General features: G+C 36.9%; 1 protein-coding gene across 12 annotated transcripts in view; it reads left to right on the top strand.

Annotated features, from left to right (window-relative positions):
- LOC107966650 (protein C-mannosyl-transferase DPY19L1-like) overlaps positions 1-21,779 on the top strand; it is an 88,208-nt gene that overhangs the window by 37,661 nt on the left and 28,768 nt on the right. For 5 of the 12 annotated variants that reach the window (XR_010158424.1, XR_010158425.1, XR_010158422.1 and 2 more), the window contains exons 6-7: positions 10,586-10,645; positions 11,174-11,254. Coding sequence is in view for 1 of the 12 variants with exons in the window: in XM_063814162.1 (XP_063670232.1) it covers positions 10,586-10,645; positions 11,174-11,254; positions 20,765-20,815 (192 nt within the window). In the remaining 11 variants the exon portion in view is untranslated. Of the gene's footprint in view, positions 1-8,217; positions 8,297-10,585; positions 10,646-11,173; positions 11,255-20,764; positions 20,925-21,779 lie in introns of those variants that run through there. The other 7 variants (XR_010158428.1, XR_010158426.1, XR_010158427.1 and 4 more) reach the window with 4 other exon arrangements.

The following is a 21,779-nucleotide window of genomic DNA, read 5'->3' as shown; positions in this document are numbered from 1 at the left end:
GAAGAAAGAAAAGTTAAGGGTAAGGCAGATCAGGAGCACCAAGATCAGGGGGTAGGAGATGGAAAAATCAAATGAGGTGGTCAGGGCAGGTCTTCTTGAAAAGGGGGAGTAGAACAAAGATTGGAAGAAGGAGAACGAGTTAGCCAAGTAGATATCAAAGAAACTGATACCTAGGTTGGTGGAACAGCTAGAATAAAGACCCTAAAGCCGATTGGTTGATGTTCTTGAATGGTTATCCTTTAAAAACAAACATTTGTCTTCTCTCTCATTTGTTTTTATATTGATGTTTTCTTTTCCTGATAATTTTACAACTGTCATAATATCCCAATTTCATTTTCTTAACAATTTATACATATAAAAGAACATTTATAATGTGCAAGGAAGTTATAAACACAGTCATAAAATAAACAACCGGGAGTCTACTCTCCAAATGGAAAATAGAACCTTATCGTTACTTTTAAGTCCTGTATGCCCTGAGCTCATCCCCTCACTGCTCCTAGAGGTAACCACTATTCTGACTTTTTGAATCGTAATCAATTTGCTTTTCTTTATAACTTTACCATATGTGGATTACTAAATAGTATAAATTTTTATTATTAAATGTTCACATTCTTTGTAAGGTTTATACAAATGGCATTTTATAAGTACTATTTTTTCACTCAGATTTCTGCTACTTATATGTAACTAGAATTCAAATATTTTCACTGCTTTATATTTTCCATCATATAAATAAAGCGTAATTCATTTATTCATTTTCTTGTTGAAGGACATTTAGGTTCTCTCCTCTCTCCCCAACTTCTTATTTTAGTTATAAATAATGCCGTACATTCTTCACATATCTCCTAGGGCACCTATGTTGAGAGTTTCTCTAGGGTGTTTACCTAGTAGTAAACTTGTTGGGTGGTAAATTATGTACATGTTCAACTTTATAAATACCAAATTGTTTTTCTAAAACGATTGGACTACTTCCAACAGCAATATATAGCAGCTTATATTATTCTGCATCCTTTTTTATTTTATTAATCTGGTTCATGTAAAATGGTATCTTGTAACCTTAATTTGCATTTTCTCTGATTCATAATGAAGCTGAGCATCTTTTGGTTTGTTTATACGCCCTTCATGTTTCCACTGTTGTAAATTCCTATTCAAATCTTTTACCAGTTTGTCTTGTGTCCAAAAGAAAATGACATCTATTTTAGTCAGTGCAGTGTAATCCATTATTTTTGTTACTTATGTTGATGCTCCAATTGTTCCACACTTGTCCAACTATTCAAGCTGACTTCTCTTTCTTTTTAACATGTCCTCATCATGCTTTGAGCACTTTTAAAAAGAAATTAATAAATGTTAAATTTCATGAAATGCTTTCATACATCTGTTTACATGATTCTGTGTATTTCCCCCTCTTTAATCTGTTACTGTAATGAATTAACATTAATTAATTTTCTAGCGTTAAATAAACTTGCTTTTCTGGGCTAAACACAATTTTTGCATGTCACTGGATTCAGTTTGCTGTCATTTTGATAGGATTTTTACATCCTTGTTCATGAATGTGTTAGACAGTAATTATGCATTTTTTAGATGTGGCTTATTTTTTCCCAAACTATTTAAAATAGTTTTTTATTTTATAGTATAAATCAGATTAAATGTTAAGCCTTCAGAGTTGGCTGGTCACATAGACAACTATGGCTGAGGGCCTTGACTCAAAGTTTTAGTTATATAATTATAAAATTACACAGTGTAGTTAGCAGTAAAACCTACCTTGGGTAAATGATACATACTTTATTATATGACTTACTATTTTCTATCTTCTTCCATTATCGTTTTATAAATTTCTAAATTCTTATACTTATAAAAAGAAAAAATATATAGAATTATCCCCAAAAAATTATTTTTCCATTTTTTATTGTGGTAAAATACATGTAACTTAAAATTTACCACCTTAAGCATTTTTAATTATACAGTTCAGTGATATTAAGTACATTCACATTGTTTTACAACCATCACCACCATCTATTTCCAGAACATTTTTCATCTTGCAAAACTGAAACTCTATACCCATTAAAGTCCATATTCTTCCATCTTCCCAGCCCCTGGAAACCACCATTCTACTTTCTGTCTTTGTGATTTTGACTACTTTATGTATGTCATGTAAGTGAAATCATACAGTATTTGTCTTTTTGTTACTGGCCTATTTCAATTAGCCTACTGTCCCCAAGTTTCTTCTATGTTGAAGCATGTCAGAATTTCCTTCCTTTTAAAGCTAAATAATAGTCCATTGTGTGTACACACACACACACACACACACACACACACACACACACACGATTTTGCTTATCCATTCAATCTGTCCATGGATACTTGGATTCCATTGTGTGTACACACACACACACACACACACACACGATTTTGCTTATCTATTCAGTCTGTCCACGGATACTTGGGTTACTTCGATGTTTCAGCTATAGTAAATAATGCTGCTATGAACAAATATTTTTTGAGATCTTGTTTTCAATTATTTTGAGTATGTACCCAAAAGTGGAATTGCTGGATTGATCATATGGTAAATCTATTTTTTAAGGAACTGCCGAACTTTTCCATAGTAGCTGTACGTTTTACATTCCTATAAACAGTGCATGAGGTTCTATTTTCTCCATGTAATCACCAACATTTATTTTCTGCTTTTGTGATGGTAGCCATCCTAATAGGTATAAGGTGATATCTCACTGTGGTTTTTGTTTCTTAATTAAAAATCTTTATTTTTCAGAGAAGTTTTAGGTTTATAGCAATTTTTTTTTTTTTTGAGACGGATCTCGCTCTGTCACCCATGCTGGGGTGCAGTGGCACGATCTTGGCCCACTGGAACCTCTGCCTCCCAGGTTCAAGTGATTCTCCTGCCTCAGCCTTCCGAGTAGCTGGGATTAGAGGCACGTGCCACCACACTCAGCTAATTTTTGTATTTTTAATAGAGATGGGATTTCACCATGTTGGCCAGGCTGGTCTTGAACTCCTGACCTCATGTGATCTGCCCACCTCGGCCTCCCAAAGTGCTGGGATTACAGGCATGAGCCACTGCACCCAGCCAGGTTTATAGCAAAATTAAGCAGAAAGTATAGAGTTCCCATATACCCCCTGCCCTCAACCATGCACAACCTACCCCTCTATTGACATCCCGCACCAGAGTGGTACATTTGTTACAGTTGATAAACCTACATCACACATCAGAATCACCCAAAGTCCGTAGTTTATGTTAGGCCTCACTTTTCTATGGGTGGTTGTTGTGTTTTGTTTTGTTTTTTGAGACAGGGTCTTGCCGTGTTGCCCAGGCTGGAGTTCAGTGGTGTAAACATGGCTCACCACAGCCTTGACCTCCTGGGCTCAAGGGATCCTTCTGCCTTGGCCTCCCAAAGTGCTAGGATTGCAGATGTGAGCCACCACAATCAGCCTGGATTTTGACAAATGTATAATGACATGTGTCAACCATGTAGTATCTTGTAGAACAGTTTCACAGCCATAAAGTTCCTCTGTGCTCTACCTATTCATCCCTCCTTCCCCCTAACCCATGGCAGCCACTGATCTTATTACTGTTTCCATAGTTTTGCCTTTTGTGTAGTGTCATGTGTTTGGAACCATACAGTATGTAGCCTTTTCATACTGGCTTCTTTCACTTAGTAAAAAGCAAATAAGTTTCCTCCAAGTCTTTTCATGGCTTGATAGCTCATTTCGATCTTGATTATTATTAACATTTTATTAACATTATATGGATGTACCACTGTTTATTTATTCGCCTATTGAATAACTTGTTGGTTAACTCCAAGTTTGGGCAATTATGAGTAAAGCTGCCATAAACATCTGTATGCAGGTTTTTACATGGATGTTTCAGTTCATTTGAGTAAATACCAAGGAGAGTGATATTTGGATGGTATGGTGAGAGTATGCTTAGTTTTTGGGAAATTGCCAAACTGTCTTCCAAAGTGGCCATACCATTTTGCATTACCACCAGCAATAAATGAGAGTTCCTGCTGCTCCATATCCTTGTCAGCATTTGGTGGTGTCATGGTGGATTATGGCCATTTTAATAAATGTGTAATGGTATCTCATTGTTTTAATTTGGTTCAACATCTTTTATTATGCTTTTTTTTTTGCCATCTGTGTATCTTTTTTGGTGCAGTGTCTATTCAGATCTTTTGCTTATTTTTCCTTGGGTGGTTCATTTTCTTATTGTCGAGTTTTAAGAATTCTTTGTATGTTTTTTATAACAATCCCTTATCAGATGTGTCTTTTGCAGATATCTTCTCTCAATCATGTCCTATCTTTCAAAGAGCAGAAGTTTTTAATTTTAATGAAGTTCAGCTTATCAATCATTTCTTTCATGAATTGTACCTTTTTGTTTTATCTAAGAAGTTATCATCGTACCTAAGGTCATCTAGGTTTCCTCCAATGTTATCTTCTAGGAGCTTTATAGTTTTGCAATGTGCATGTAGATCTGTTGTCTGTTTTGAGTTAGTTTTCATGAAGGGTGTAAAGTCTATGTCTAGATTTATTTTTTTGTATGTGGATCTCTAATTGTTCCAGCACCGTTTGTTGAAAGGACAATTTTTGCTCCACTGTATTGCCTTTGCTCCTTTGTCAAATATCACTTGACTATATATGTGAGTCTATTTCTGGGCTCTATGTTTTGTTCCCTTGATCTGTTCGTGTCTTCTTTCACAAATACCACACTGTCTTGATTACAGTAACTTTATAGTAAGTCTTGAAGTGGGGTAGTGTCAGTCCTCTGACTTTGCTCTTCAGTACTGAGTTGGCTCTATACTGGGTTGTTTATATCTCCATATAAACTTCAGAATCACTTTATTGGTAACTTGCTAGGCTCATGATTGGGATTGTGCTGAATCTATAGATCAAGTTGGGAAGAACTGGCATCTTGACAATATGGAATCTTCCTATACGTGGAATAACTTCATGTATTTATAAAGTTATTTGATTACTTTCATTGAAGTTTTGTAGTTTTGCTCAGATTTTTTACATAAATTTGTATCTAAGTGCCTCATTCCAGGAATTCAGGAATGTGTTGATATTAGAAATTCTATTAATATGATTTATCACATTGAGAAGTTTGAAAAAATCCATAATAGACTGGGCACGGTGGCTCACGCCTGTAATCCCAGCACTTTGGGAGGCCCAGGTGGGTGGATCATGAGGTCAGGAGATGGAGACCATCCTGGCTAACACAGTGAAACCCTGTCTCTACTAGAAATACAAAAAATTAGCCGGGTGTGGTGGTGGGCACCTGTAGTCCCAGCTACTTGGGAGGCTGAGGCAGGAGAATGGCGTGAACCTGGGAGGCGGAGCTTGCAGTGAGCCAAGATCGCGCCACTGTACTCCAGCCTTGGTGACAGAGCAAGACTCTGTCTCAAAAAAAAAAAAAAAAAAAAATCCATAATATAATAATACCTTTGATACTGTAAAGGTATTTGATAAAAGTCAACATCAATTTTTGGTGTTTAAGACCATAATCAAGTAAAAATAGATGGATATTTCATTGAAATTTAAGATACCCACACCTCAAAAGAAAAACTAGTATCACATAAAATGATGAAGCCATAGAACAATTTCCTATTTCCATTAATGCCAGAAGCATGGTAAATATGCCTACTGCCTCTCTTATTACTTAATATTGTTGCAGAAATGTCAGCTAATACAATTGACTAAAAAATAATTCAAAGGAAGATGTAAAAATATCATTGTCTGTAGTTGATATCGTTTTGAATACTTGAGAAATCCAAATAAACTACTAGAAACAATGAAATCATATTCATTGATGCATATTTAATATAATTTTTCTATATACAATCAATCAGAAAATATGAAGATTCTTGATACAACAGCAGCAAAAATAATATGCTTTAGAATAAACTCAAGAAAATATGCAGGATCTGTATAAAGAAAACCGTACTTGCTAATGCATGTAAAAGAAGATTTAAAGAAATGGAAGGAACATGTATTGCTTTGGGATCTAAAGATTCAATGTTGAACAGATATAACTATAAACAACATGTGTTATTGAATAAAGCAATTTTAATAAAAATTTTAGTTTTTGAAACTTAAGCTGATTCTGAAATTCACATTGAAATTGATATATATGGATCAAAAATAAAACTTCTAGAAGAAAATATGGATTATTTTATTTTTAGTGCCTTTTTAAATGACAGATAAATCCAAAGACCTAAAGGAAATGAAAGATACATTTGCTAACATAAATATTTAGAAAATAACCATAATACAAAAAATACCACAAAGGTCAAAAATGAACTGAGAAAAATATTTACAATATGTTTACTTGATAAGGAGCTGTGTTCTTTATATATATGTGTGTGTGTATATATATGTGTGTGTGTATATATATATATACACACACACATATACTTTAAGTTCTGGAATACACGTGCAGCAAGTGGAGGTTTGTTACATAGGTATACACGTGTCATGGTGGTTTGCTGCACCCATCAACCTGTCATCTACATTAGGTATTTCTCCTAATGCTATCCCTCCCCTAGCCCCCCACCCCCAACAGGCCCCAGTATGTGATGTTCCCCTCCCTGTGTCCATGTGTTCTCATTGTTCAACTGACACTTATGAGTGAGGACATACAGTGTTTGGTTTTCTGTTCCTGTGTTACTTTGCTGACAATGATGGTTTCCAGCTTCATCCATGTCCCTGCAAAGGACATGAACTCATCCTTTTTTTATAGCTGCATAGTATTCCATAATGTATATGTGCCACATTTTCTTTATCTGGTCTATCATTGATGGGCATTTGGGTTTGTTCCAAGTCTTTGCTATTGTGAATAGTGCTGCAATAAACATATGTGTGCATGTATCTTTATAGTAGAATGATTTATAATCCTTTGAGTATATACCCAGCAATGGGATTGCTGGGTCAAATGGTATTTCTAGTTCTAGATCCTTGAGGAATCGCCACATTATCTTCCACAATAGTTGAACTAATTTACACTCTCACCAATAGTATAAAAGTGTTCCTATTTCTCCACATCCTCTCCAGCATCTGTTGTTTCCTGACTTTTTAATGATCACAATTCTAACTGGTGTGAGATGGTATCTCATTGTGGTTTTGATTTGCATTTCTCTAATGACCAGTGATAATGAGCTTTTTTTTTCATATGTTTGTTGGTCACATAAATGTCTTCTTTTGAGAAGTGTCTGTTCGTATCCTTCGCCCACTTTTTGATGGGGTTGTTTGTTTTTTTCTTGTAAATTTGTTTAAGTCCCTTTTATATTCTGGATATTGGGGCTATGTTCTGTAATATATGAAGAGAGCTGTTAAGGAAAATAATGAAAGCCCAATAGACAGATGGGCAGTTGGAATAAGCAGTTCACACATACACACAAGACAACATAACCAGCAAATAGAATAAAAGGTGCTGTGTCTCATCTACTATTAAAAGAATGGAAAAGTGAAACAATGAGGTAACATTTTTTCCCCACTGGATTGGCAGATATTTAAAAGAATAATACAGTGTTGCCAGAATATATATCCATAGGAACTCTCCTGCCCAGTTGGTGGGAAAGGGAATTGGCACAATCTTTTTGTAGGCCAATTTGTCAATATTTGTATTGAATTTAAAAATGTGGATATCCTTGATCCATCAGTTTCACTTCTAGTAATTTATTCATAAATGTACTGACATGTACATAAGGTATACACATAAGGATGTCTATCATAGCAGTGTTTTTATTAGGAAGATCCAAACAAAACAAAATAGAAGTGGAAAGCTCTTAAGTGTTTCGCAGTATTTGGAGGACTAGTTAAATTAGGGTACATCTGTGGAATAGAATACTTTTTCCAGTTCTTAAGCAGAATGTATTAGATTGGCTTGCATGCATATGGAAAGCTCTTTGAAACATATTACGAATAAAAGCAAGAAATAGTATAGCTTGTGGGGTAAGTGTCCGTTTGTGTTTTAACAAAATATATAAACTAGAATTTATACATGTTGTCTGGAAGGATGCACAGGAAACTGTTGATGGTTATCTCTGGGAGCTTGAAGTGTGGGATGGATAATGGGCTGTTTTAATCTTATAGTCCCTTTTGAACAGTTTGAATTCTGTTTATTATGGGCATGTACAATTTTCACAATAAAAAACAAAGGTTTTTTGTTTTATGTGCATTACTTATATTTTTTTCTTGGATTTTTTCCAGATTTCTCTTGCACTTTGTTTTGTTGTGATGTTTGGGAACTCAATGTTGTTATTATGCTGCTTCTTCGGTAATTATTTGGGTAAATATTCCTTACTTATATGGCTGTTTTTGAAATTAATGGTTTAACAATTTCTTCTTCACTGGCTTAGGATTCATGAGGGTTTTCGGTAGGAACCATCTTAAGTGTCTTACTTAATATTCTAGATGTGATGGTGTTTAAGTACTCACTTTCAAAACAGGAAAAAAAAACAATTAAAAATTAGTATCATTTCAGAAAGATTTATATGCTTTCTTCTCCCTTCCTCCTTTCCATTTTTATCCTACTCCTGCTCCACTTTTTGAACCCCTTTCCTCAAACTGCAGTCTTACAACAGCCTCCCCTCTTCATTCCACAGTGATCAGAAGATCAAGGCCTTGGTTACTTAGGGTTTTTGTTTTGTTTTGTTTTGTTTTGTTTTTTGCCCCTTGTCTACTTGTATGGACTTATTCAGAAGGTTTAAGTAAGGTGATGATTCAATTTTATATTGCTAAATCACTACCAAGAACAGCTTTAGCTTATGGAGAGATTATTTTACAGAATTAGAACAAATTGATGGAAGGTCATCTAATTCCTTCTGCTACATTTGGCAGGATGACTTTGTTTTTTTGTTGTTGTTGTTGTTGTTGTGTTTTTTTTTTTTTTTAAAGATGGAGTTTTGCTCTCATTGCCTACACTGGAGTGCAATGGCGCAATCTCGGCTCACTCTGCCTCCCAGGTTCAAGTGACTCTCCTGCCTCAGCCTTCTGAGTAGCTGGGATTACAAGCATATGCCACCATGCCCGGCTAATTTTGTATTATTAGTAGAGAGGGGTTTTTCCATGTTGGTCAGGCTGGTCTCGAACTCCCGGCCTCAGGTGATCTGCCTACCTTGGCCTCTCAAAGTACTGGGATTATAGGTGTGAGCCACTGCGCCCGGCTGGCAGGATGACTTTGTAAGTCTAAAAGTCTTCTGAAATTTAAAGACTGCCTTTTTTTTTGGTGGGTTTCCATTAAAATGTTTTGCAAACTTGTTATTCCTTGTGTTTAAAGTGCATGTGCTTTAGTTTCCCGATGACTTTAAAAGCGTATTGCACTGTCATAATTGGAATGTATTCTACTTCTTGAGTAATTAAGTTACTCAGATCATTTGGGGTTTCTTAATTTCTAGAAGCCATTACATTTGAAACTTCCATTTTCATTATTTTACAAATAATATTTATTTAAAAACCCATTTCTTAAAAATATGCCTCTTCCCAGTCTGGGCCACCACCCTTTTCAGGTTGTACCTTGGGTATACTTAGCTACAGAAATTAGCAATTAGCATAATGCTGTATTTTTCAGCAACAACAACAAGAAAAATCATAACTTCGGGATTAATAAGTGTAGTTCTTCAGTTCTGTGTCAAAGTGACAAAGTACTCAGTTGTATATTTTACATATGTACTTTGTCATGTACTGCTATCACCCAGGATAAAGTACATGAATCTTGGTACTATGGACAAGGAAACCACTGAATCAAATATTACATATAAATAAAATCTAATTTAAGTGCCTTTTGTAGGAAATTTCTCTTCAGTTCTGTATGTCAGGTATGCTGCCAGATGCTTCACACTGAGGTGCGTCTTAGATATGAATTAAGCATATTTATGTATATTCCATATATTTTGGTGTATAAAAATAAATGATAACAGGGAGTACAGCATGTTTGTGCATATTTAACTATAAACATATTTGCATATATTTATAATTAATCACTTTGAAACCTGAATTGTATCACATTTTGTATTCTCAGGTATTCAGAAACTTCCAAAAAGATTTAATTTGGTTTCAAGTATTTATGTTGTGATCTCTAATCATATTTTTGCCATGTTTGAAGTAGTTTTAGCTCCCCAAGGGTAATACAGTTTGGGAGTGTTACTACCTGAAAATACTTAAGATTTGACAAGAGAAGTATTTAGTTGATCCATTAACATTTCATTTGTTGTTTACCCTAAGAGTCAGTAATTTTTAGCTAAAGGAAAATCTTATGCCTATATGCAATTCTGAAAATGTTATATACCTCATGGCTCAGAGATAAATCAGATATGTCAAATCAGTCGTAGACATTTACATATGGTGATTCCTTTTTCAACTTTAAAAAGTCACGCTTTCACCTAATTGACTTTGGATAATAGGGCTATACCTTGAAGTCACTGACTATAGACATGAGCATGTGGATGGTATGTGGAAAGTTGACTGTGTGCTCAATTTTAGGTACTTGAGAATCTTATTATTTAGAAGAATTTTTTGGTACTTGAATTTATGTCTGTAAGTATTAACTGTGTATACTATGTTATTTTTCTCTACTCAGGGTATTCTGGCAATGAAACCACATTTCCTGAAAATAAATGTATCTGAACTTAGTTTATGGGTGAGAATCAATCTATTTTAATGCTTATGTTTTTTCTTCTCTAAAATATATCATTGGTTTTATGTTTTACTTTTAAGAAAATGATCTATGTAACTCAGGGGATCCAACAGTTTTATAGTATTTTAGGGCTCAGTTTTAATGTACCAAATTGCCCTTTTTATGAAACAAGTTAAAGTTAATCCTGGGTATGTAGTTTAAAAATTCCAGTTTTATTTATTACTCATGTTTCATCTGAGAAACAGTGCATGTATAAGAAACTGTTAAAGGGAATTTAACTGCAGTGGTTGTGTAAATCTTCTATAAAGTATATTAATTTTGATAAGATTGTATGATTATATTTTTATTTTTAGTTACTGTCCCTTGATTTTGAGCAACATGCTTGATTTTAAATTGAGATGCATTTTCTAGCATTTTCTCTTGTAGATAGTAATATGTATTTCATGTATGATTAAAGCATTTATTTTTTTCTTCCTAGCCTATGTCTGTGGAATATGAAGCATCAAAGTTATTTTTGTTTTCTTTTTTTAGGTTATTCAAGGATGTTTTTGGTTATTTGGAACTGTCATACTTAAATACTTGACATCTAAAATTTTTGGTATTGCAGATGACGTAAGTGCATTTTTTGCTTAAACTTGAAAGACTTGAAAAGAATCGAATAAGCTAAGAATAAATTGAGTTATTCAAGTATCACTATTAAATGAAATTCTAGGATGAAGTCTGTTCACCTATTATTTTATGTATTTAATATAATAGAAAGTAAATGTAATTGTATATAGATTTTTGTTCTCCAAAATTAGTTTCTTAAAACAATCTCTTATTTTATTGGTCCTTCTTTATCACTAAAATTTTAAAATTTTAAAGCAGGAAAACTCTAGAGATTAAAGATCGAATTTTAAGGTCTATACAGTCGTTTTTCTCTAGCTTCTTTGTAACTGGTAAAGACACCATCTTTAGAGCCTTAACTGGAGATCGTATTATAGTCTCATTCTTTTTTCTCCCCAGTTTTCAAGTCATTACTTGTAAAAGGCTTTTATAAGCCTTTATAGATAATTTAATCTAAGTTAGTCTTATTTAAAGAAGATTTTTGTTTTTGGTATTAGAGTAGAAGGGAAGATAAAATGGAGAAGTCTGTCTTATAATTTTAAGGATTCTCCCTGTCCATAATTGCTTTGCCTATTTTATTTTGGTGTTTTAATCAGCACATCCTAAGTCAGGAGGCTATCAAAGATTTAATTTAAAAAAGCAGCACAAGAACCAACATGGAAAAAATAAACTACCTTTTTTCCTATAATTTATTTTTATAGGTGATTTTCTTCTTTCTGTACTAGATTAATGCTATGGTTTTGAAACTGGGTTATGTGAAGTCCTAGGACTTCCCAGGACTCTTCCCTGAGGGCTGTCTACTCCCCTGTCTCCTAGCCTCTCTTTTACCCAGGGCAGTTTAACCTTAATCTCTTTCATACAGGTTTTCATAAGAACAAGGGTTGTTTTTGCTTAAAAGATTGAAAACACATGGACCATGAAATGGGTGGTCTACAATCTGTGGATTTTTAAAACTTTAAAACTATAGTTGAAAATGTATTCATTCATTCATTCATTCAGTACGTCCTGTGTGTCTGATAGTAGAAAGTATCCTAGAGATAGAAAACTGATTAAGGTATGGTCTAGCGGAAAATTCGGAAAATAGAAACAATTCTTAGCAGTTATAATACAGTGTAATAAAGGCTATGATAAAAAATGAAGTACAGAGTGCTGCAGGAATACACAGGAGGAGCATCAGGGAAGGATCCTGGAAGTCAGCTCTGAGGATGAGAGCTGAAAGGTGGGTGAGTCAGCCAGTATGCAGAGTGCGAGCAGGAAGACAAGTGAAATAACCCTAGTCCTGCATTTATGGAATCTGTTTTACTCACTGGGGAACATGAACCAGTTAAGGTATTAATTCAGGTTAAAGCGATTATTGTCATTTTCTGTCATAGCCTAAAATTATGCCAGGGCCAAAAAAATGCTATAAGCTATGTTATTTGCAAATTAGAAATAACTTAGTTGTAACTTTAGTATTTTTAGAAATACGTAACTTTGATCAAGGGCATTGGCTCATAAATTCTTAATTTTGACATTGGTTAAAGGAAGAGAGTGGCAAGGCTACCCAGCCTTTCATTTCCTACTGAGTTCTCTACTTTTACTGATAGTGCCTCTGAGTGTAGGTTTTTAGCTGTCTGCCCCAAATCAGGTCAGCCTGCTCCAGTAGTAAAGGTTATTTTTATGACTAGTCATACTCCATCCCGCCCCCTTCAAAAGAACTATTTCACTAACAGTATGGGGGAGATGGGGGTGGTGCCGAGGTGGATGGGAGCAAACTAGGTAAAAATGCCACAGACTCCCACTGTTTTTACCCAGAGTTTCTCAGTTTTTTATGAATCAATGCTTCCCACGTTGTTGCTTCCTTTTGGTTAATTTCTAGAACCCTATATGAGTGTTTTTTTAAATAATTTTGTCCAACTTTAAAGTTGTTTTGGAGAATGGGAGATATCAGTTTCTTAACTCGGCCATATTTGGAAGTTGACACATTTTTTGATAATATGAGTGTTGATCTAGCTTGTATCCTGGGATAAACCTCACCTGCTCAAATGTAGTATTTCTTTTCTATATTGCTGTATTTGGTTGGCTAATATTTTTAAGGATTTTCGTCTATTATTCATGAGGAATATTTGTTGTAGTTTTCTTTTCTCGTAATGATTTTGTCTGGTTTTGGTTTCAGGGTAATGTCATCTCCTAAAATTATTTGCAAGTGTTCTGTCTCCTGTTTTCAGAGAGATTTTTGTGTAGAATTGGTATTATCTCTTCCTTAAGTGTTTGGTAGAATTTGGCAGTGAAGCCCTCACGGCCTGGAGCTTTCTTTGTGGGTAGGTTTTTTATTACAAATTCAATTTCATTAGGAAGCTCTCCAGTTCATCTGGAGTGAACTTTGGTAGTTTATGTCCTTAGAGGAATTTTGCCCATTTTATATATGTCATCAAATGGATAATGCCTTTTGAATTTAGTCAGTTAACATTCTTACTGGAATTTTTGTGTATATGCATATTTGCGAAGTGATCTTTTGTTCTTTGGTTGACTTCTCCTTATTTGGATTTGGAATTAATATTGGTCTCCTATTAAGAGCTGTTGTGTCTGTTTTTGGTGTTCTTTTTTTTTTTTTTTTTCCTACTTTCTGGCAACTTGGAAAAGATTTTTTTGAAAGTTTAATAACTCATCCATGTTAACCATCTCATTCTAGGGCTTTTTGGGAGGGAAAATACTTGATTTCTATTTCAGATATTTGAATGCTTTTTGTTCTATTCAAGTTTTCTATTTCTTTTTGTGCCAGTTTTGTTGTTTTATGATTTTCCAGAAATGTATCCATTTTACCTAGGTTTTACAATTTATTAGCAAATTGTGTAGCCTACTCTTCTTATTTTAATTATGTTGAGTCCATAGTTATTTCTCCCTTTTTCATTTGCTTTTTGTTTGCATCTTTTATTTCCTTCATTAGACTTGCTCTAGAGGTCTATTGTTTTAATATTTTTAAAGTTATACCTTTTTTTAGTCCTCTTTGGTTTTATTGTGTTTCTCTTTGTCACCAATTCCTGTCCTTATTCTCACTTCTTTTTGTTTCCTCTCTTCTGATACCCAAGGGAAATGCTTAGCTCTGTTGTTTTCACCTCTCTTATTTTCTGATCAATGCTTTTAAAGCTAAATTTTTCTTAGAAGTATATAGTACTTTTTAATGTATCTTATAAATTGTCTGTGATTTTTTTAAAGGTTAAGTTTTATGATATTTAATTTCTAATCAAAATAATTTTTAAAGCAATTTCTAGTTATTTTCTGGGCGACAGAGTGAGACTGTGTCTCAAAAAAAAAAAAAGTTAATGCTTAATTTTCCCCTTGAATCAAGTGGGCAAATAGAATGAATATGGTGGAAATGACAGTGTATGACTTCCAAGAGTAGGTCACAGGAGGCACTGCTTTCTCCTTGCTTTCTCTCTGAGATCTCTTTCTCTAGGAGAAGCCAGCTGTCATGTCATGATGACAGTCAAGTAGCCCTATGGAAAGTTCCCTGTGATAAGGAACTGAGGCCTTCTCAGTTCTAGCACTAACTTGCCAGGCATGTGAATGAATCATCTTGGAAGTAGATTCTCCAGCCCTGGGCAAGCCTTCAGATGACTGCAGCTTCTGGCTGGCGCTTAAATGCAACCTCATTAGAGACCCTGAGCCAGAACCACCCAGCCAAGCCACTGCCAAATTCCTGACCCATAGGAATTGTCTGAGTTCATAAGTATCTGTTGCTTTAGGCTACTAAGATTTGGCATAATAGCAGTGGGTAACTAATTACAGATGCTGAATCTAGGGGAAATTTTGATGATAAGCAGGATATTTCTTGATCTCAAAGTGTTGCCCCACAGACTGTTAATTATCTCTAAGAAGGAAAAAAACAGTAATTGTACAGGGATGAATCAGGCAACAACCTTAACTGGTGATCAGTATTGACACTGGCCATCATATGCCTCCAGATGTGATACCCTGAAAAGGACACAATATCACCTAGTCAGTATACTGACTAGAGTCACCTTGTCAAGATGTGCACATCTTGAATCTAATCATAAGGAAACAGCAGACAACCTCCACACAAGGAACATCTTAAAAGAAGAAAGAGGAATTTATTTTTCCAAAAAGTCTATGTCATAAAGGACAAAGGTTCTGGAAATTTTCTTTTCTTTTTTTTTGTTTTTGTTTTTGTTTTTTGAGACAGAGTCTCACTGTGTCACCCAGGCTGGAGTGCAGTGATGCAATCTCGGCTCACTGCAACCTCCACCTCCCGGGTTCACGCCATTCTCCTCCCTCAGCCTCCTGAGTAGCTGGGACTACAGGCGCCCGCCACCACGCCCGGCTAATTTTTTTGTGTTTTTAGTAGAGATGGGGTTTCACCATGTTAGCCAGGATGGTCTTGATCTCCTGACCTCGTTATCCGCCCGTCTCGGCCTCCCAAAGTGCTGGGATTACAGGCATGAGCCACTGTGCCAGGCCGAAATTTTCTTAATTAAAAGAGACTGACAGGCTGGGTGCAGTGGCTCATGCCTGTAATTCCAGCACTTTTGGAGGCCGAGGTTGGTGGACCACCTGAAGTCAGGAGTTCAAGACCAGCCTGGCCAACATGGCGAAACCCTGTCTCTACAAAAAAATACAAAAATTAGCTGGGCATGGTGGCACGCACCTGTAATCCCAGCTACTTGGGAGGCTGAGGCAGAAGAATCGCTTGACCTGGGAGGTGGAGGTTGCAGTGAGCCAAGATCACGCCACTGCACTCCAGCCTGGGCAACAGAGTGAGACTCTGTCTCAAAAATAAAATAAAATAAAATAAATAAAATAAAATAAAAATAAATAAAATAAATAAAAAAATAATAAAATCTGACAATTGAATGCAATACCTGACCTAAAACTGGATCCTCTAATGGAGGGAAAAGAAATGCTGTCAAGAACATTATTGGGGTCGGGCACAGTGGCTCCCATCTGTGATCCCAGCACTTTGAGTGGCCAAGGTGGATGGATTGCTTGAGTCCAAGAGTTCAAGACCAGCCTGGGCAACATGGCAAAACCCCATCTCTATAGAAAAAAAAAAATTATTGGGTCAATTCACAAAATTGGAATAGAAATGGTAGAAAAAATAAAATGATTGAATTAGTTTACATTTACTGAATTTGATAACTGTACCATGGTACATAAGAGAATGTCATTTTCTTGGGAAATACACATTAAGTATTTAGGAGTAAAAGATGATGATGTTTATAATGTAGCCTCAAATAGTTCAGAAAAAAGTGTATGTGAGTGTGTGTTTGTGCAGGGGGAGATAGCATGTACAAATAAGCAGTACAAATGTTAACAGGTGAATCTGGGTAAATGGTAATGGGTGTTCTTTTTATTATTTCCATCTTTGCAACTTATTTGTAAATTTGAAATTATTTCCAAATAAAAAGTTAAAAAAAATACAGCAAAAAAAGTTATATGAGATGGAAGAAAATAAGTGTGGGTAAATATGAAACAAGATCGGCCGTACATTGATAATTATTGACACTGAGTGGTTTACTGTAGTATAAAAAGAAGTTTATTTTGCTCTTTGACTACTATTGAATATATTTGAAATTTTTCATAATAGAAGAAGGTAAACAATAATGAGGGCATCTGAACTTGAAGATCGCTAATTGTATTTCCCAGCTCTAAAGCTCTATGGCCATTTGAGTGTGATGAATTATGTATGTTAGGTATGATCCTATTTTTTTTTTTTTTTTGAGACAAGGTCTTGCTATGTTGCCCAGGCTGGCTTTGAACTCCTGACCTCAAGCAGCCCTCCTGCCTTGGAGGCCTTTTGAATAGCTGGGACTACAGGCTTACACCACTGTGCCCAGCTTGATCTAAATTTGAGTTCTACTTCGGCTCAAGTTTTTCCTCCAAAAATTGGGAAAACTATCTACTAAGAGTAACTAAATATCTATTATGCATTTAAAGTTGTTAGCACATTTCCTGGCACATAGTATAGTAATTGTTCAATATATGTTAGTAATAACTTATTATTGGATGAGTGAATGAAACAAAAAGATTAATTTTCACTGATGGTTAGAAGATGGAGCATTATCGGTAAGGAATTTGACCTGCATAACTACTCTCATTATTGTCATGAGGTGTTACAAGAGGTTCACAGAGGGGGGTACGGAAAGAACAACCTCTTTATAATTTTTTAGGTGGACTCCTATGTATTGAGAAATATATATTTCTCTCTTTTTTTTTTTGAGACGGAGTCTCACTCTGTTGCCCAGGCTGGAGTGCAGTGGCGCGATCTTGGCTCACTGCAAGCTCCGCCTCCCGGGTTCACACCATTCTCCTGCCTCAGCCTCCTGAGTAGCTGGGACTACAGGCATCTGCCACCACACCCAGCTAATTTTTTTGTGTTTTTAGTAGAGACGGGGTTTCACCGTGTTAGCCAGGATGGTCTCGATCTCTTGACCTTGTTTTCTGCCCGCCTCGGCCTCCCAAAGTGCTGGGATTACAGGCGTGAGCCACCGCGCCTGGCCTATATTTCTCTGTTTTAAACAGAATGTAACAGAGTCATTTTTTTACCAGAAATTAACACATACAGAGAATAACATATAATATCCCAGGAAAAGTAGAAGACATTTCTCTGTTGTAAGCAGAATGTAACAGAGTCATTTTTTTACCAGAAATTAACACATGTAGAGAATAACATATAATATCCACAGGAAAAGTAGAAGACATAAAATTAGAACCTTTCCCATTGTTAAACAAAGGCTCTGTGGAATCAAACCTGAATTTTTTAAGAAAAAATTGTGGTAGGTCGGGCACAGTGGCTGGTGCCTATAATCTTAGCACTTTGGGAGGCTGAGGTGGGAGGATCATTTGAACCCAGGAGTTCAAGACCAGCCTGGGCAACACAGTGACACCTCATCTCTCCAAAAAAAAAAAAAAAAAAAAACATGGAGGTGCCGGCCTGTGGTCCCATCTACTGGGGAGGCTGAGGCAAGAGGACTGCTTGAGCCCCAGAGGTCAAGGCTGCAGTGAGCCATGATCACACTGCTGCACTTCAGCCTAGGCAACAGAGTGAGACCTTGTCTCAAAAAAGAAAAAATTGTGGTAAAATACACATAACATAAAATTTACAATCTTAACCATTTTAAAGCGTACGATTTGTTGATATTAGTACCTCCACAGTGTTGTGTAACCATCACCACAATCCATTTCCAGAACTTTTTTATCTTCCCAGATGGAAATTCTGTACCCATTAAATACTAACTTCCCATTCTGGCTCCCTCTACCTCCTGGTAACCGGCATTCTATTTTCTGTCTCTGAGAATTTGACTACTCTGGTTGCCACATAGGAGTGGAATTGAGGTAGGAGGCAGGACTCGACTCCAGAGACAGGGCTCATGCTCCAGACCAGATTGAAGACTAGCTGAAACAGGGAAGAGGCGAAAGCACCTTTCCATAAGATAGACCCATTGTCAGCTTACCATTGCCATGAAAACACCTGGAAGTTACCACCCATTTCCATGGCATGAGCCAATGACCCAGAAGTTAATCTATTTCTAGAAATTTCTGCATAATCTGCCCCTTAATTTGCGTATAATTAAAAGTGGGTATGAATATGACTGCAGACCTGCCTCTGAGCTATTACTCTGGGCACACAGCCTATGGGGGTAGCCCTGCCCCACAAGGAGCAGTGCCTCTGCTACTGCTGCTGTGCACTGCCACTTCAATAAAAGTTGCTGACACCGCCAGCTCACCCTTGAATTCTCTCTTGGGCAAAGCCAAGAACCTTAGTCCTGGGGCAAGCCCCAATTTTGGGGCTCACCTGCTCTACATCAGAATCAGATATAATAGTGTTTGTCTTTTTGTGACTTGCTTATTTCATGAAATACGTCTTCAAGCTTCATTGATGTTGTAGCATGGGTCAGAATTTCCCTCTCATATGGATACACCACATCGTGTTTATCCATTCATTTGTCAATGGCTGCTTAGGTTATTTCCATCCTTTGGCTTCTGTGGAAAATGCTTCTGTGAACATGGGTGTACAGATCTCTCTTCAAGCCCCCGCTTTCAATTTCAAGCCTGGATTTTTACATATGTTGGAGAAAGAAAGTTATGTTTTAAGTTCCTCTTCCCATCTAGCATTTAGGGGTTTTTTGTTTGTTTGTTTTTTGAGACAGTCTCGCTGTGTCACCCAGGCTGGAGTACAGTGGCATGATCTCGGCTCACTGCAACCTCTGCCTCCCGGGTTCAAACAATTTTTCTGCCTCAGCCTCCCGAGTACCTGGGACTACAGGCGCACGCCACTACAGCCAGCTAATTTTTATATTTTAGTAGAGACGGGGTTTCGCCATGTTGGCCAGGCTGGTCTCGAACTCCTGACCTCAGGTGATCCGCCCATCTAGGCCTACCAAAGTGCTGGGATTACAGGCATGAGCCACCACACCTGGCCAGATTTCGTTTTTATTTGATGTTTTAATTGGCTTTTAAGGGGATAGTGATTATGCTTTTCTTGGTAAAACACCAACATGAATAGTCTTGACCTGTTTGTAATAGCCAAGCTTCAGTTTAGTTTCCAATGTGTTCCTTCATGTGCAATGCTCCTCACATGACTATTTGTAAGTAATTTCTGCTGGAGGGAGTTGGTAATAGAAACCTTGTTTTTGGTTTTGGATGTTGGGTGAACACAGAGAAAACACACTGAGGTTGGTCAAGTTCATGAGAAAGGGCACATAAGCCCAGATTCTCTTCAGTAACAAAGTCCTCTTCTTTGAGGGCTGAGACCTGTTATTTTCTCAAGTGAGCCCAGCTTTGCTCATGCTCACATTTGATTTTCCCCATGCACTCCAGCATGATAGCGCTTCTTATCTCTTTGTTAAAGGGTTATATAATTATGCAGATCAACGTTGTGGGTCTTTTTCCCCTTGGACAGTACTTTCTGGAACTGCTAGATTTCCAGATGAGAGCTGTTTATTCTGGATCAGACTTAATTTGGTCAGCTGAATTCTCTTGGGTATGAAGAGTTTTTCTTACCCTTGGCCTAGTTTTTGTGGTTCTAAATATCTTTTTACAGTTTCAACAAGTACTCTGTAAAACAGGAATAGTTGAAAGCACTGCTTTCTTTTGCCTTCTTAGTTCCTGTGCTGTTTAATGATCTCAGTATGTCAGTTACATTGCCTTCTTTGAAAGCCATAACAACTGAGTCCTGCATTGCAAAGGAATGCTTTGTTATTCTCACCGTATTCATCGAGTGCCCACTACATGCCAGGCTCCTCACAGCTTGTTACAAAACCAGATGGTTACCCCAGTGCATTCAGGAAGGTGATGGAGATATATTCAGGGCCCAGTGGGGAAAAAAAAGGCACTGGTCTAGCTGAGATGGCCCAGGAAGCTCCACGCTGCTTTTACCCACACACAGCATCTTCTCTACCTTTTATTGCACTTGGATTCTAAGCTCCTGCCCTCCCAAAGAGTAACAACTTAAAAGCAGAAGAAAATCACTGTAGTAAATCACCCTAATAAATCAACTCATTTCCCGTGTTCTCACAGTTCTTGTGGAAGAAATGGAGAAAAAATACAGGAAGAAGAGAGAAGAAATGAAGATGGAAGCAAGTTCGATTCCTATTCTCCCGGGTGCCTCGTCCCTTTGTCTAATTTTGTATTCTGCATTTTTCTCTTTTCCACCTTCCCCCAGCGTTCACAATGATTGGTTTGTTTTTAATATTTATTTATTTATTTATTTATTTATTTATTTATTTATTTAGACTGTTTCGCTCTTGCTGCCCAGGCTGGGGTGCAATACTGCAATCTTGGCTCACTGCAACCTCCACCTCCTGGTTCAAGCAATTCTCCTGCCTCAGCCTCTCAAATAGCTGGGATTACAGGCATGCGCCACCACACCCAGTTAATTTTTTGTATCTAGTAGAGATGGGGTTTCACCATGTTGGTCAGGCTGGTCTTGAACTCCTGACCTTAGGTGATCCACCTGACTCGGCCTCCCAAAGTGCTGGGATTACAGGCGTGAGCCACCACACCCGGCCAGCCACCACATCGGCCTTTTTTTTTTTTGAATAGAGATGGAGTCTCAGGCTGGTCTCAAACTCCTGGGCTCCAGTGATTCACCTGCCATGGCCCCCCAGAGTGCTGAGATTACAGGTGTGAGCTAGATAGTCTCACTCTGTCCCCCAGGCTGGAGTGCAGTGGTGCCATCTAAGCTCACTGCAACCTCTGCCTCTCTGGTTCAAGCAATTCTCCTGCCTCAGCCTCCTGAGTAGCTGGGATTACAGGTGGCCACAACCACGCCTGGCTAATTTTTATATTTTTAGGAGAGACAGGGTTTCACCATGTTGGCCAAGCTGTTTTCAAACTCCTGACCTCAGGTAGATCCACCCACCTCGGCCTCCCAAAGTGCTGGAATTACAGGTGTGAGCCCCTGCACCCAGCCTCACATTGCTTGTTTTATTAGTTGTCCAACATCACACTGAGTATCACACTTAGTATTATGCTTCAGTGTGTAACTCAGTTCTCTGTTGGTGGTTCCCAATTTTCACTATTATGTAAAATG

This window comes from Pan troglodytes, chromosome 6 (genome assembly GCF_028858775.2).
Source record: "Pan troglodytes isolate AG18354 chromosome 6, NHGRI_mPanTro3-v2.0_pri, whole genome shotgun sequence".
NCBI lineage: Eukaryota > Metazoa > Chordata > Mammalia > Primates > Hominidae > Pan > Pan troglodytes.
The sequence above is the reverse complement of the archived record's forward strand: the minus strand, read 5'-3'. Positions and strand labels throughout refer to the sequence as shown.